Consider the following 16571-nt stretch of genomic DNA (forward strand, 5'->3'; position numbering starts at 1 on the left):
AACTGAAATTCAAACGTAAGATCTCTTTAGATTGGGTCACAAGCACATTCACCTTATTATTTATTTTTATTTTTTTATACAAATATTATTTATTATTTTTTGGTATAGAGGGGTTTTATTAAGCTGAGGGATTGGGAAATTAATATGCCTTAACAAGAGTCGAACCCACAACCTTTTCATTAAGAGGTGTTGGTTTCATCACTAGAACAGCTCTGCGTTGGCTTATTTATTATTTAGTAAATCTCGAATGTGATTACAGAAATTCTCCAGAAATCCACCGCTTGAACATAGCGAAACATTGCTTAGGCTTGTACTCAGGAGCCACATGTCCTCCTCCCTAGAACAGATGAAACACTGAATCAGCTTAAATGTATGAGTTTCTTCAAAGCAAACACAGTAACATAATTACTGATCAGATCCAAGGAACTGATCAAGAAGAATTAATTATCTTGCCTTTACAGTTGCATATGTCATGTTGTTGGAGTAAGTCCTTGTATACCTATATTCACCAAAACCAATTAGCGATTCCATAAAATTAGTGAAGTGAAACCACACACAAAAATTTTGAAGATCCAAGTACTTACCCAGCTATTTGTGCATCAACTGTCCATGGCCTCCAATCTCTTGTAATATAGTAGTTGAGAGATCTAATCCATTCTTCAGTAGCCAAGAATGGCACTACCGAGTCATGATCCCCACTTCATATTCATATAGATAGATAATCAAATCAATTAGTGCATGCACTTAATTGGGTTTTACAGAAGCCAAGCAAGGAATGAAAATGGATCTCACCTGTAAATCAGAGATGGGTAACCCTTTCTACAGAGATAAACATGATATGGAATGCTGCTTTTGATATTACGTGAGTAAGGCAAGAAGCGACACCTATGCCATGTATCCACAGATCCCTGCATGCGTTGATCATCATCAGTTCATCACTACAGAACCTTGATGAACCATATATTCCTTATTGTACTGCTAGTGTTGTATATTTCAGTGAAATTATATTCTCATTTCTCATACCTCCGTGATGTTCAGAGCATTACGAACTCTCTCGTCGTTTGCCCAGAATGGTGCTAAATAATAACCATATTCCTGTACATATGTATATGAGATTATTAGAGCTGTGTTCTTGTGTTTTTGGCCTAGCTAGCTCAACAAAGAAATCAATATGAGCACAGTTACCCTGCATTTAATAGAAGGAATAAGGGATTGTGGGTTCTGCCTGAGTGATCTTCTGTCTATGACTACCTCATTGGATTTTGGCGATGCAAAAGGACACAATGGCTCCAAAATTTGTAACTTGTTTAATCCTTTAATCAACTGCACTTGCAAATTTATGTTCTTGAGAAAATGATAATGGATCATATCGTAGAAATTACAGCTCTGAGTGAGAGTGACCAAGTCTTGTTTACCGTATGGAATGTCTGCATATCCTTCAAGCATTTTTCATTGTTGGAGTCTATAGTTACATAGTTCTCTTTACAACTTGTCTTCAATGACTGGGCCAAAATCATAATATTTGGAATTACTTACTGTGATTACACAAAGTTAATAGCCAAAATGCAAGAGCCAAGAAGGCCAGCTGAGGAAGTCAGTTACCTCATAAAGTTCATCTGGTATAAGAGCCATCCCATGAGAAAATGGCACTACTTTGTTCTCATCAATATTTTCAGCTGTTACAGGGTTGCCAAAAATATATCCCTGAAAAGAAAATTCCCAATCCATATATACATGTTTTTTTCGTGATGAATACATAAATATACATGTTAACTTACTTTAAGATTGATAAACACTTCCGTGCCAGCTTCATTCCCTGCAAGTGAGACAATAGAAACTTGAGAAGAAATTTATCGTAACATACATCTTATCATGACACCTCATTGGATTATGTATATCCCATTTATTGTATATATGGTCCGTATTTGTGTATATAGGATTAAAGAATACTATCCTCATAGTATATATTCTATTTATAAAATAACCATACTAGGAAATTCTTTCTGTATAAAATGCTCATTGATGCTTAATACAAAAACGCATACATTGCATTAAATCTTCATTATGTTTGTTTTGACATTAATATAAATGAAATGTAGAATTAAAAGACGTGTACCTTGACATATTTCTTTAGCAAGAAGTGGCCCGGTTAGGCCTGTATATGAACTTCCACCAACATAGAAGGGATTCTTTTGAAACTCTGGGTGTTCTTTCATCCACTGGCAAGAAAATTAAAAAGTTAACTTCAAAAATAATATATACTACTAAAAAAGTCACAACAGTTAAAATTAATCCATCTAGATCATGGGTGAGAGTAGAAATTTGACTATTTGAGTTTAGAAGGGGAAAGAAAATGAAAAACAGAAAATATGCTTAATTAACCCTCACCTTAGAAACGAATTGGTAGAGTTGTTTCATTGATTTGAAGTCACCTGTTTGATATCCTTGTGAGGTTTTGGAGTAAGAGAATCCAGTTCCAACAGGTGAGTCTACATAGATTATGCTCGCCACCTGATATCATTGACAAGAGATATTATTATTATTTTCTTATATAAAAAATGAAAACATGTGTAAAAATATGTGGGGGGAGATTAAAATTTTGGTTGAGATTTCAATCTCGACCGTTGAATCTCAATGGTCGAGAATGAAATCTCGATCGAAATGTATATTACGATGGTCTTGCGCATAAATGTGCAGGACTGAGCAAGGTCTGAAGCGAAACTTTTGAAGACCATTTATGTGTATTTTTGAAATAAATAAATCCAAAGTGGTTGTATATTGTAAATATTACCTGTGTCCATGAATATGGATTCGAAACCAAATCAGGTAGGCTGCCATTATACTCCTTAATCACGAAATGAAGTGGACCTACAATATATCTTCATTTCTCAGTTTCAAGTACCAAATCTAAAGAAACCAAATCACCAAACTATGAAGAGGAATCCAAACAAATATTGAGAGGAAGAAATACTAAATGCTGAGGCTTTCGTAGCAAGTGAAATGAACCTCAAAATCGCATAGATTGGAACACGGAAAATTTCCAAAGTCATGATAGCCAGTTCATATTGTATATCTACTAAAGAATACAAACCAAGCCTCAAGTGCCTCACCTGTGTGAGCTTTTTGGATGAACAAACAAATTCATTAACCGAAAGAGAGAAAAGAGGAACAGAAATAATACAAACCCAAAGACAGTATCACAATTCACAAGGCTCAATAAAACGAGTTCACAACACTAGCACAAATGGCACATATAAAGCCAAAAAAAATAGAACATTAGCACAACATGCACTATGCCAAAATGGAGACAATAGACCCATCTAGACCCACATAGTTTCTTGTTCGATTGAATAAGTGGAACTTTCATTGCAATAATGTGCTGGATATCACAATAGGGACAACATCACAGACGATAGCTAGGTTGGTAGCATGCGTTGAACTTCAATGCTACGCATTTAATGCACAACATGTACTGCTAATGGTCGAGATCAAATCTCGATGACCGTCCATTTCAAAGGTGTTAAAATGAAATGGACGGTCAAGATCTCTCGACCATCGATAGCATAGTGCTGCACATTAAATGCCAAGTTCAACCCTGATAGCTTAACAAGGTTGTCTATGGTTGCAGTAAAAGCCGGAAAGACAACATGAACCAATGGTAGGGTAGCGAATTGGATCCACCAATCCACCAATTCCAAGGAAGAAAGAAACAAGGGCAATGGGAAGAGAGAGAGAAAAAGAAAAAAAAAAACTAAGGAAGGATAAGATTCTCCCTTAGAAATAAAAACTCAAAGCAGGAAGAAGCCATCAGATTTTGGAAGAGATAGACAAGGAGATAAGGAGGAGAGAGGGAGAGAAGAATAGGGTGGACCATTAGAGAAAACTGATAAATTGAATCAATAGATTAATTTAGTTTGTAGAAAAATCATTGACTCGTAGTAAGGAGATAAGCGAAACTAGCTAAACAGGAGTTCCCTATGCAAAACCACAACTCAGTGAATTGTAATTAATATTCCTTGTTTTGTCTGTACGACAAAACAGTGCTCGTCAATACTAAAATTAGTTCTTTGTCCTCCAAAAACAGGAAAAAAATAACTCACCTGTCATATTCAATTTATATTTGAAGAAATTCTATTCATATTGACATATATCTAAACCGAAGTGAAAAACGAACCATTCTGATAGAAAAGTCCATCAAAAGCAGAACAACCAGGGCCACCTTCAAGCCAAATCAAAAGAGGATCCGTCACTGGATTGTTCGTGGATTTTACAAAGTAGTAAAACAATTGCACATCCTCTGATTCCCCTATCCCAACATACCTGAAAGTATAAACTTTGATTAAGAAAATGTCTTTTTTTGGTGTGTGATATTGTTTATAGGTTTATCAGAAAAAACAACTAATGGATTCCATACCCAGTTTCTAATACAAAGGGAAGAGGACCCTGAAACCCAGGAAGATATCTGACGATTGTGGATGCTGTTGAGATTGGAAACACCAGTAGCTGCTGTATTAGGAATACACTCAAACAAAACCACAGCTTCTTTGCTCCTCCCATTCTTTTCTTCTAACTCCTCACTTCAAAAGAGTGCTCCAGGATAGCTGAATCTGAACTGGGGATAGAAATGGCAAGTGGTCATAAAAACAGTAATTTAGATTTTGAATGATTAAACCAATTTCATGAATCTAGTACTACCCGAGAGAAGTCGAGAACCAGCTAGCTGCACCGTTTGTGGTGGTTGCCGTCGTCGGGGTGGTGGAGTGGGAGGTTGCAGCGGTGTGGTTGGGTGGCGGAACTCGATTTGATGGAATCAATGCTTCATTCCAGTTGTAGTGCACATCGAAGGATGGAGGTACTCGGTGTAATTTATAGATTGGATCGAGCGGATCGTTAGAGATAACGTTTAATAGTTTTTCCCATGCATGTGTTTTCAATGAGAACAAAAACCATAGATGAACTGAGAACTAATTAATTCTTCTCACCTTGTGGCAACACCATCAACGACAAGGATAGTTCTACCAAACAAAATGCATGTGGACCAAACCTACTATGTAAGCGTGGAGAGAGAGAGAGGCCCTGGATGAACATCTCTTTGTATTTCTAGTTTGAATTGTAGATACTATATTACTTGCCGTGTTTAATATGTATTCGAAAACTGATTTGGTGGACCGTGAAGAAAACTTGATTTGGTATTCTTAGCAAAAAAAAAAAAAAAAAAAAAAAAGAACAAAACTTGATTAAGGTAGGCCACCGTTGTACTCACTTTACTTGGACATGGAATGGGCCTTCTGAGTTATGTTTAACTCATGTGTTGGAGTTTGGATCACCACTTCATCGGAGAACATATACTTTTTCTTCATCACACAATAGGTGTGGGGACCATGCCTGAGTATTGATAGAATAATCCAGAGTTAGGACGTTCAATGGATCCCACATGGCCTCAACTATATTATGTGGTAGAGAAACGTCAGGGGAGCCATATTTGCTCTCCGACAATGAGGTGGTCTAGACTCTGTGTTTGTTGAATCCGGACACTCTAGCCATCATGGTAGAGGTCTATGTTCTTCTCACACTTCTTCATCACACAAAGAGATGAGGCTCACCTTTGAGTATTGACAAAATAAATTAGAAGTGAAACCCCCAATGGGTCTCACGTGGACTCCATCCCTATTGTTTAGTGAAAAATGGTGAGTAGAGCACAAACCTCTACCTTGACGGATATAAACTTGTGTTTGTACTGGGATTATTGGCCAAGTCAATATTATGTTTCAAAAGATTTTTGCCCGTGAGTGTGGACTATGCTGGCACTTATATTGATGTATCTTCATCGTGGATGTGGTTCTGCCACCATGTTGGCAGCCTCCTATAATAAGACCAAGGAGCTCTTACGCTCAAACTTCCATCCCCTCACGCCTCCCCCACCCCCTACCAAAACCCCAATTAATCCCTTGGGTCTATGACTATGATCCAAAATAATGTATCTCCGTCAATGTAGGAGTGTCAAAAGTTTGGTTTGACTTAGTTGCAGTCAAGGTAAATGGGTTGTAGTGATCTTAGTCGGAATTTGATTTTTTCAATTTACTAGAAAATTGATTGTTGATGCAATGCCATTTGGTTTGAGATGGACCAAATCGGTTAATTTACTGTTGATGTGGACTAGTGTTTAGGGTCATTGTTATTACAAATAATTATGATGAGATCCCTTCAATCTTGTTCTCTACAAGAGAGAGGTACAAAAGAATGAGGTTTCAGGTTTTGGATTGATTTTTTTCTCACATTATATCCTAATATAAGTATCAATTAGGGCTTTGAAAAATCCCATGGATGTTCTGACATTAGATGCCAATGATCCATGGGATGAGAAGGCTGTGACTAAGATTTGAAAGGGGTCTCGTGCAGCCACGCCATCATCTCTCTATAGCATTGCTATTTGCTGGTTGGTGTTCAAACTATGTCAATTTGTTTAGCGGTTCAATGAGAGACTGGCTTTTGAGCTAAAAATTGCAAGAACATTGATTTCCTAGATGGACATCGCTTTCTCACCCTATATCTTCTAAAAGTTCAACACTTCATGAATCACTTTGTCGAAACGCCTGGATATCATAAAAAATGCACTTTCATACAGGTTGAATAGGTAAAAATAAAAGAAAATATGAGACTCACATATTTCAACTTTTTCACAAGGACGGTCTGTAATTTTTTGTCTTGGTTAGAATTGGGGTTGTTCCTTTTGTAAGTCTTCTTTCCAATTCAGAGGTCCTCTTTTACCGTAAAAGTAAATTCCATCCAGAGGTGCTCTTTTTTAAGTGAGCGCACCCAGTTTCAACTGGGTTCACCACCATGTTATTTATTTACTTCTAAAAGGGGAAGGTGTGGGACAATATATCTTCTCTTTTTCTATCACATTTAAATTTTTGTTTGGTTCATGGGGGAAAAATGAACATTGCTTAAGACCATCCCAAACCAAACCAAATACTTTAATAGGTTGTACCCATGTCTAGACTTTATAATAAAAAATAAAAGAAAATATGTGATTCACTAGGCCCTATTGTTCACACAGTTGCGGTGTGTATTGGTTGTCAACACAATGTACTTGTTCTTATTGGTATCAAAATAGTGTATCTTGGTAGAGTACAAGATAATGAGGCGGTGTATGGTGGCATCCCGATGTAGTTACAAAGATTAAAATGGTATGGAAAAGATTATGGATGAGTTGGCAGCCCTTTGGTAGTGAAGGTAATGCTCCAACAACTCATCTAGGGTCATTTTAGTCTACAACATTAATTTTTTTATTATTTATTTTTGATAATCATTGATGATAAGGTCATTAACGGAAGTTAGTGGGGTTTCGTATGATTAATACAACCCACAATGCTATTTTGGTAATTTCTCAGTGATGTGACATGGTGGCTGTTATGTGGTTGTCATGTTGGAGCAAGAGATTACATGCACCTTGCATTGAAAGTATATAGCTCAGAAGATTTTGAGTGTTCACTACATAAAAGAAGAAGAAGATTTTGAGTTTACTATATTGTTTGAGGGTGATTAACACTAATCTAATGATTATGAGTGTCTATGAGAAGCTCTTAAGAGCTTTGTGTGAAGTAAAGGTTCTTTAGTATAACAGATTTCACAGGTCACTACACATGGGTCATATTTAATAAATTTTTTGATATTTATATAATTGTGTTTTGTTCAACTAAAACTAGAAAAAGGCAGTCATTAAGTTATCTTTTCGATGCACTTTTTGAATTGTGATCCGTTATAAAAAATGAATGAGTTATGATGTTTCTTGTGAAGGTTGACAATATGAAAGCAAATCTAAGTGGTTTTGAGATTAAAGAAAAATTTCTTCTAGTGATGTTATTTTGTTACATGAGTTCAAGTATAATTTTGAAGAGTTTTCGCGGTCTATTTCTAAGTAGAATTAAGTCACAAGGAATAGTGTACAATTATAAAAGGGTTTTTCTTTTTCCATTCTTGAATGATGCAAATCAAAAGGTTATGAAAATGCCAAATAGAAAGATCCGATTCAAGGAGATTAATGCATTTGGAGTTAAAAGTGTTGAAGGTAGAGAAGATTCTATGGCAAAGCCGCTAAGTCGGATCGGTGTATGGTCATATGGTGCACCACGACGTATAGTGAGTACAATGATTTGGTGTGTCGTGGATTTAAAATATGATCAAGGAAGATGCTATTTGAAATAATTCTATGAAGTGCGCTCCAATCTTGCATTGAAATGCTCTATTAATGGATATGCTCCATTGAATGTTTGGGTGATGCATATTGAGTGAGGTTTGGTGAAGAAAATAGGAAAGTGTAGAAGAAGGAAGCAAAATGAAAAGAGGATGAAGAGGAAGCAAATCTACCAAGACAGAAAGAGAGAGAGAGAGAGTTGTGCTTTGTGTTGTGTGCACACAAAGTGTTCGTGAAAATACCTGACCAGAGAAGAACAAGGAAAAAAAGAATAGAGAGAAAATGTCATCTCATCTCTGGAATACCAGTGGTCGAAGGTAATGCATGTTCTGAGCTTTACTTCATTTCTTGGCTTCTTGTTTTGAATATTTGTATTCACTTTGAATGCTAGATATGTTGAATTACTATCATAAACATATGTTAGATGTGCTTTCACTGTAGAGCATTGTATAAGCCTGCTTTGTATATCTGATTATTAGTGGGTGCTAGGAAACCATTAAGGGTAATACCCTTACGGCCTTACCTCTATTGTTAGGGGTGGAAGATGGTTCGATGTCTCAAGTCATAGGTGTGACTAAAACATCTTGTGCCATGGGTGCGGCCTTTTAGATTCATTCTAGGTAAACGGGTAAATATCTTGCTTTTGTACTTTCAAGGATGGAAACTAGTGATATGAGATGCAAAGGTCTGAATGACCATTACTTCATGGATGTAAGCAAAACTTATCAAACCACATATATCATGTGTGTTGTGGATGCTTGTTCTCTCTTGTATTTGAAATGTGTGGTTTACAGGATGAGTTATACACTTGGTAGAACCTTTTAAGTCCACTTGGGGTGTGTACATGACTATGTGTATGTGTATTGCAATCTGACTCTATGAGACATTACAATATATAGATACCAACTAGTCTATATAGTTTTAAGCGAACGAATACTAGTCAGTATATAGAAGTACCATATGACAACGTGTTTGAATTGAAAATCTACAACATTATGTGTGAGATAACTCTTAGAAGCAGAGTGGAATTCATCCACGGGAATAAGGAATTAGTTGCGAAAAGGAGTATTTGTGACCCAGATTCACCCTCCCCGGGGGTCAACCTGGGAAGAATATGCTCGATCAATTGACACCCCTATCAACTACTCAACTCCGTATCATCCTGATTCATGAGTTCATTTGTCGATAATTGGATCTTTATTAAAGTCCCCTGTATCTACAAGCACATGAATGAATGTGAGATGCAAAAATAGAATCAATTGTATGGAACCCGCCTCTAGTAAATTCTATCTAGAAGCCTCAAATGCGTCCGCATACATGAAAAGTAGTCGGCCAATGTAGGGTTGTGGTAAGATTCATGCTTTTCAGTGGAGAGGTTGTGGGTTCGATCCTTGCTGATGACATATTAATTATATTAAAGTTTCCCCTGATGTAGTCGAGGATAGGAAAAGAACATGTTCTAAAAGAAGAAACTATTACATATAAAAAGCCAGCCAAGACTTAAATAAGTGAAATCTCTGATGTGGTTATAGAGGTTCTCCAGAAACCCACCGAGCGAACATAGCAAGGCATTCCTTGGGCTTGAACTCTGGAGCCGTATGTCCTGCTCCCTGAAATAAATGAAACAGATGAATCGGTTTAGCTTCTTAAAAGCAAACACTGGTTATACAACAACTCAGATCTACTGAACTAACGAAACAGAAACTAACTAATCTTGCCTTCACAGTTGCAAATGTCATGCGGTTGGAGTAAGTCATGGTATAGCTACACCACAGCAGAACAAACACAAAATCAGTGGCATATATATTACAGCAACAATAACAAGTCTTGTTCCAACTAAATCCGGTTGAAATTAAAACCCACCCGGCCACTTGGCTATTAGCAAACCATGACCTCCATTCATCAATGAGAGAGTAGTTGAGAGATTTTATCCATGCTTCCGTACCCAAGAACGGCACTACCATGTCATGATCACCACTTGATAGATAATGTAAAAATTAGTCACTTGGTGCACTTTGATAATTAAATTTGGAGGAATCAAACTAGGAGTTGAGATGGATCTCACCTGTATATCAAAGATGGATAACCCTTTTTACTTAGGTATAAATGATATGCGATGCTGCTCTGGATTTGATATGTATAAGGTAGATTGGAGCGACACCTTTGCCATTTATCCACAGTTCCCTGTGTTCATCATTACAAAACCTTATGAATGGAACCATTCCTAGCTGCTAGTATTATTTTGTATTTCAATGAAATAATCATACTCTCATACCTTCCGAATGTTGAGAGCCTTGTGGACGCGTTCATCGTCCGCCCAGAACGGTGCTAAATAGTATTTATAACTCTATGAATCAATTAATCACCAATAAAGAAGCATATTAGAAGAGTTCATGTGTTCTTGGCCTGAATGTCATGAACAGAGAAACAACTCCAGAAATATTTGCACTTACCCTGCAGCTAACATCAGGAATTGGGGGTTGTGGTTGGAGGGATTTTGTATAATTCTGGCCAAGATATCTTCTATATCCTGATACATCTTCAGGTTCTGGGAATGCATAAGGACATGACTTCCCCAAAATTTGTGATTCGTCTATTCCTTTTAGGCACTGCATTATTTGCAAAGTCAATCATCAGTTATATGTTCCTGAGATAATGATAGAAATAAGCTATAAAAGAGACCAAGCTCCCCTACCTCATTGAATTTCTGCATACACTCTAAACATTCTACATTGCTGGAATCTATGTCTATATAGTTATCTTTACAGTAGCTCTTCAATGACTGCGCACACCATAAATTAAATGAATTAATCAATAAATATCTCTGGAGTTTCCATGATTAGATAACTTATTTAGCAAAAAGCAAGAGAGGGACCTCATAAAGTTCATCTGATATAAGAGCCATTCCATGAGCAAATGGCACTCTTTTGTTGTCATCAAAATGTGGGTCTGTTAAAGGGTTGCCCAGTATATATCCCTGAAATGGTTCCCAATCCCATACATGTCAACTGTTTGTCATTCCATCTATATATGAACGGATGACACATTATCATGCAAAACTCACTTTAAGATTTATAAACACTTCACTCCCAGCTTCATTAGCTGCAAGCAGTGACACAATAAAAGGTTAAAGTAGTATCAGAATAACCAAGCTGCTTCCCTATACAGTAGAGTTCTTGAAAAAACAGTATTGAGTAACCAAATTAGAGAGGTTTTTATGAGAATGAGAGTGGAAAAATAGAAGTACCATCAGATATTTCTTTAACCAAAAGCGGCCCTAACTTGCCAATGTATGACTCGCCACCAGAATAGAAGGAATTCTTGAGAAACTCTGGGTGTTCATTCATCCACTAAGCAAGAAAATTTATTTCCTTAAATTATTAGGAGGCTAAGAGAACGTAAAAGACACAAATTATACGTTACCCACCTTAATAAGGAATTCGTAAAGATGTTTGGATGCAATGAAATCGTCTGTATGATATTGAGAGCTTTTGGAGTAAGAAAATCCAGTTCCAACAGGTGCGTCTACATAGATTATGCTTGCCACCTGATACCACACGATTTTTTTTTTTTTTTTTTTTTTTCCGGGGGGGGAAGGTTATTTGTTTGTATAAAAAAGAAAAAATGTCCAAGAATGTGAGAAAACCTGCTATCTAAGCCTTTGATGAAGAGTATCTATTTGAAATTTTGAAATAAATAAATTTCTATGTGGTTGTATTGTAGATATTACCTGGTTCCATGATGCTGGTTCGAAATACACACTAGGTAGGGTGCCATTGTACTTCCGAACCACAAAACGAAGTGGGCCTACAGTAATGTTTTACACTCAGTTTGGTCTAATTAATGCAAAGAAACCAAACCATCATAGATATAAAAATGGAAAGGACAGGGGGAGTAAAAAAGATATGTATTGAGAGAAATACTAATAATGCAGGAATGCGAGGGATCAAGTTTGATTGCAATAACTTGAATCTACTCAGGTTTGGACCCAAATAGAGTCTAGTTCAGTGGGAGAGTTAGAGCCAAGATACAATGGTCCTGGATTAGGGTGAATATCAGAGATTAGAGTTGAGTATTTGGCTAGCTCAAACGGTTTGATGTTTTTTAATTAGAATCCTCATTTTGATGCTATTATCTCCAATCACAAGGTTAAAAAAAATACTCATGGCTTTCTTTCATATTGATAAAGAGATGGAGATTACTTAACATGGGAAAAATTATTTAAGAAAAAAGAAATGTCTTCCATTCATCCTTTACTAGATATGCATAAATAAAAGTTAGAAGCAAACCGATTTCATAGAAAAGTGAACTTAAACCAGAGCAACGAGGACCGCCTGTCATCCAAAACAAAAGAGGATCTTCCACTGGGTTCCTCATAGACTTTACAAAATAGTAGAATAGCTGCACATCCTCCGACTCTCCTACACCAATGTACCTGGAATTTTTAAATCTTGATTATGAATACATCTTTTATAGATACCTTTCTTGAATCATCATTTTAGATATTTGAATCATCCATCAAGTCATCCGCCCAACGTACACATAAACATGTTTGATCTATACACACATAATCATATGTAAAAAAGAGATTGCAACTAAGGAGTGGAAGTAAGCCATGGAATTGTACTAGTTACCAACTTAGCCTTTCAGAAATGATGAACTGCGTGATTAATTTCCCTAGAAACATAAAAGACATGAAATTCTTCCAAGCATTGCTTCAACTCAAAAATATCGGAAATGCGGGGACCAATTAATATTCACTACAAGGATTAGGGGAAGGGCTTTTTTCAAAGAGTCATGCACCCCATAAAAGATTTTTTGAAGTGAAAAAAAAAATTAAAGCTTTTTGGGACACCCCAAAATATATAATAAGCAAAAATCATAGACATCCTAAAAGTATTTCAAATTAGCAAAGACATCCCAAAATGTCTCTTAAAATAGCAACCACCCTCATTTATATTAAAATGTTGAATTGAATGAAAAAAATAGACAAATATATCATTAATAGTATTTGTGTACTCAAAATTAACACTAGGATTTTAACCTATTATGTACATAATAACTTAGAAACTCCAATATATCCTTTATCTTTTCTTCTTTTCCATCAAAATCACAATTTTTTTACTACCTGAAAAAGAATCTACTATTTCTTTATCTATCAGATATATTTCATGATTTCGTACTAAAATAATATTTCATAATTAAACCTCTTCTTTTCTCCTTCCGATTTCAACTGTTCTTCTTTTCTCCTTCCGATTTCAACCGGTCTTTATTTTTCTTCTTTGTCCATCTTTGTTTTCCTCAATGATGGGGAGCAAGGGAAAAGGAGAAAAATAACGAGGTCAACTATCACATGAAGGGAAGGGGAGTTTCATACTCAGGTGGTACATTATTAAATCTTTCTCTCTTCTTCTTCTTCCATTTTCTTTTTTTTTTTTTCTTTTGGTGCGGGGGGAGGGGGGAGATTACAGATTATTAATTCTTTCTATTTTTTTCCATCCAAAGCTTTGCTCTCAGATCTTTGATGGTCTTGGGTCTTTGAAGACAAGGGTTCTGACAATTCATGGGTCAATTTTATTACTACTTATAAGGAGACCTTAGAGCCATGTTTTGTTCTTTCACACGTGGGTAATATTATAAGGTTGCAAGACATTAAGGGCAATTCAAGAATTATGAATTAACTAACAATTAGTTTACGGAATCTACAAACTGAGTGTACCATTGTGCCATTTTAAGACACATTTTAAAGGGTTTATGTCAACTCAAAATATTTTTGGGATGTCTATAATTATTGCTATATAATTTGTCCAAAAAAATTATCTTCCAAGAATGCCCTAAATAATTAATTGAATACCATACCCAGTTTCCAATTCAAATGGAAGAGGCCCATCAAACCCCGGAAGATATTTGACACTTGCGGATGCTGCGAAGAGTGGCACCACTATAAGGAATAATGATACAACGCAACAGATCCCCAACTTGTCTGCTCCTCCCATCCTTTTCTTAGGATATCTGAGGCGTCGACACCTGATTAGAAACGATCAACGGTCAGAAAAACATTCACGTAGATTTTTATTTTTTTTTAAATAAACAAATAATCCATTTCATGTTTCTTGTATCTGCCTGACCTGACCCGACCCGACCCGAGAATGGCGTATGTAGTTCACTACTCCGAATTCTACTCCGGTGCACTGTTTGTCGTGATCGCCGTCGTCGACGGTGGTGGAGTGCGTGTTGCAGCGGCGTAGTTCGGGGACGGAATGAGAATCTCTGAGTGCTGATCCAACTGAGAAGATAGAACTCGACGACTTAATGAAATCAATGCTTCGTTCCAGTGTGGCTGAGCAGAACCGATCTTCACGATCGGTGGAGATAGCTAGGATTGATAGGATGGATCGAGGTTCGTACTCAGCATACCTGCATCAGATTGGCTTCGTCCAAACTCAGTAACGAACTGGTAAGAGAGGAAAACTGGTGAGTTTGATGATTTTAGGTCATCAATTTGCATTGTTGCAGGTAATATTTTAAGAGTTTCCGATGCATGTGGTACCTCACCTTCTGGGGACGAAACCTACTAGGCAACCGTGGAGAGAGACCATAGATGAACACCTTGTTTCTGTTTCTGCACCAAGCAATTCCTCTCAGGGTTGATCAAGTTGGTAGAAGCACACCACTTTAGTTGATAGAAATTAATTGCAACGATTGCTTGTAGATAGAAATTACTCAACAGAGATTTCAGAGTAAGGAGTGGTAATAGAAGAGTGTGTACCTGATTATCTAAATGAACTACATTTAAATAGATTTCAAGAAGTTACCTCGACCGTGGAACAAATGCTAATGCATTCATGAGGTGAGCAGCGATTGAGTTCAACGTGAACTTTATGACTAATCCTTCTCCTACTATTCGACAAGGAGTCTTATCCTCTAATGTACGTCTTAATGTGCTCCTTACATGACTTAATTCATTCGTTATCTGACCAAGGTCTGGTTCTTATCTAGCCTAGTTGGTTAGTTCGGGTCGACCATATCAGATTTAAAACTGACTAGGTAAACCGTGGTTTCACTCACTTCTTCCTTTTCCAAAAAAAAAAAGAAAAAGGTAAATATCACTTACCTCCCCTCTTAACTAGACAAATAACACTTACACCCCATCTTAGTTGGATAATATCACTTACCTCCCCTTTTACCTAGCAAATATATCAAACACCTCCCCTCAGTTAAAATTCAGTTAAATTTAATTTTTATCGTTAAGTATTTTTCTAAAATCCCAAACTACCCTTTGCTAAAAATATTTTTTTATTTTAAACCCTAAATTACCCATAGTCACCTTAGCATTTAAAATACTAAATTACCCTTAATTAAAACAATTGTTAAAAATTAAAACACCATAGTTAAACCTCAAATTATCTTTAATAATTTAAAGCCCAACATACCTTTTTTTTTTTTTAATTATCAAACAATTAAAAAAACCCAAAATAGTATTACGTGTTTAATTTTAACAACAAACCCTTTTTTTAATTACCTTATTTATTTTACCTGATAATAACATGTGTTTTTTTTAATTGTTTGATAAATTTTTTTTAAAAAAAATGGTATGTTGGGCTTTTAATAATTAAAGATAATTTAGGCTTTAACTATGGTGTTTTGGTTTTTAATAATTATTTTAATTGAGGGTAATTTAGTAGTTTAACTATTAGGGTGATTACGATAATTTAGAGTTTAAAATAAAAAAATATATATTTTTAAACAAGAGTAGTTTGGGGTTTTAGAAAAACTTAATAATAAAAGTTAAATTTAACCGAGAAAGTTAACAGAGGGGAGGTGTTTGATATATTTGCTAGGTAAGAGGGGAGGTAAGTGATATTATCCAATTAAGAGGGGGTGTAAGTGCTATTTGTCCAGCTAAGAGGGGAGGTAAGTGATATTTACCCAAAAACAAACTACTTCACCAAACGGCTCTCACTTTCCGGGCATTAAAATCAACAAGAATGACAAGTCTACCAAACAAAATTCTGGAAACAGCCAGCCCTGAAGAATGGTTACTGTGACACCTACCTTTCAGGTTCTTGATGGCCATAAAAATGGAAGCATCACATGGAGGAGGATTTTCATCCTTTCATGGAAGGGCATTTCGCAATGAACATCCTCTCTATTCAAGGATATTGTCTCTCCAAGCCTCTGAATAGAGGACTAGTAGTTACTTGATAAAGATTTTTCAAATGAATCAAAAATCACTAAGAGTACTACAACCAAATGCAGACAATGTGTGATTGACCTTCTATTACTAGCATTATCATTTTTGTCTGCCATTGACAATGAATGGGAGGGTGATGTTTCTTTTGAATCCAATTTGTGTCCATTTTAGAGAATTCAA

The 16571-nt window shown here is 36.1% G+C and overlaps 2 protein-coding genes across 5 annotated transcripts; both read right to left on the reverse strand.

Moving 5' to 3' along the window:
• Nucleotides 1-253: 253 nt before the first annotated feature.
• On the reverse strand, nucleotides 254-4557 carry LOC149004550 (serine carboxypeptidase-like 11). The gene is made up of 14 exons (XM_089135675.1): nucleotides 4415-4557; nucleotides 4175-4320; nucleotides 2792-2868; nucleotides 2389-2511; nucleotides 2117-2219; nucleotides 1779-1816; nucleotides 1603-1704; nucleotides 1416-1502; nucleotides 1186-1323; nucleotides 1024-1095; nucleotides 793-908; nucleotides 585-698; nucleotides 454-499; nucleotides 254-337 (listed from the first exon to the last, which is right to left on the reverse strand). Exons 1-14 carry the CDS (start codon nucleotides 4555-4557, stop codon nucleotides 254-256), a joined length of 1389 nt encoding a protein of 462 aa, XP_088991801.1.
• A 4747-nt stretch (nucleotides 4558-9304) lies between these two features.
• LOC149004551 (serine carboxypeptidase-like 7) lies at nucleotides 9305-15032 on the reverse strand. 4 transcript variants are annotated; one of them, XM_089167630.1, is made up of 16 exons: nucleotides 14753-15032; nucleotides 14336-14651; nucleotides 14057-14224; nucleotides 12487-12632; nucleotides 11928-12004; nucleotides 11625-11744; nucleotides 11445-11547; nucleotides 11262-11299; nucleotides 11073-11174; nucleotides 10893-10979; nucleotides 10651-10806; nucleotides 10473-10544; nucleotides 10263-10381; nucleotides 10061-10174; nucleotides 9916-9961; nucleotides 9305-9807 (listed from the first exon to the last, which is right to left on the reverse strand). In XM_089167630.1, the coding sequence occupies exons 3-16, from the start codon at nucleotides 14191-14193 to the stop codon at nucleotides 9724-9726; spliced, it is 1401 nt and encodes a 466-aa protein (XP_089023756.1). In that variant the 5' UTR covers nucleotides 14194-14224; nucleotides 14336-14651; nucleotides 14753-15032; the 3' UTR covers nucleotides 9305-9723. The 4 variants fall into 4 exon arrangements, with proteins under 4 accessions (XP_089023756.1, XP_089023755.1, XP_089023754.1 ...); XM_089167629.1 differs by having other exon boundaries at nucleotides 14326-14651; XM_089167628.1 differs by having other exon boundaries at nucleotides 9306-9807; nucleotides 14331-14651.
• Nucleotides 15033-16571: the final 1539 nt, after the last annotated feature.

This window comes from Hakea prostrata, chromosome 9 (assembly GCF_041222555.1).
Source record: "Hakea prostrata isolate BN-2017 chromosome 9, UWA_Hpros_2, whole genome shotgun sequence".
NCBI lineage: Eukaryota > Viridiplantae > Streptophyta > Magnoliopsida > Proteales > Proteaceae > Hakea > Hakea prostrata.

Excerpts from the sequence above, each read along its gene's own strand:
- LOC149004551 (XM_089167630.1), bottom strand. The coding sequence starts at position 14,193 with ATGGGAGGAGCAGACAAGTTGGGGATCTGTTGCGTTGTATCATTATTC. Across the intron at positions 12,633-14,056 it reads CCATTTGAATTGGAAACTGG|GTACATTGGTGTAGGAGAGT; the intron begins GTATGGTATTCA and ends TAAAAATTCCAG. Across the intron at positions 10,545-10,650 it reads TTCCTGATGTTAGCTGCAGG|AGTTATAAATACTATTTAGC; the intron begins GTAAGTGCAAAT and ends ATTGATTCATAG.
- LOC149004550 (XM_089135675.1), bottom strand. The coding sequence starts at position 4,557 with ATGGGAGGAGCAAAGAAGCTGTGGTTTTGTTTGAGTGTATTCCTAATA. Across the intron at positions 1,705-1,778 it reads AAGTGTTTATCAATCTTAAA|GGATATATTTTTGGCAACCC; the intron begins GTAAGTTAACAT and ends TTTTCTTTTCAG. Across the intron at positions 1,096-1,185 it reads TTCCTTCTATTAAATGCAGG|GAATATGGTTATTATTTAGC; the intron begins GTAACTGTGCTC and ends ACATATGTACAG.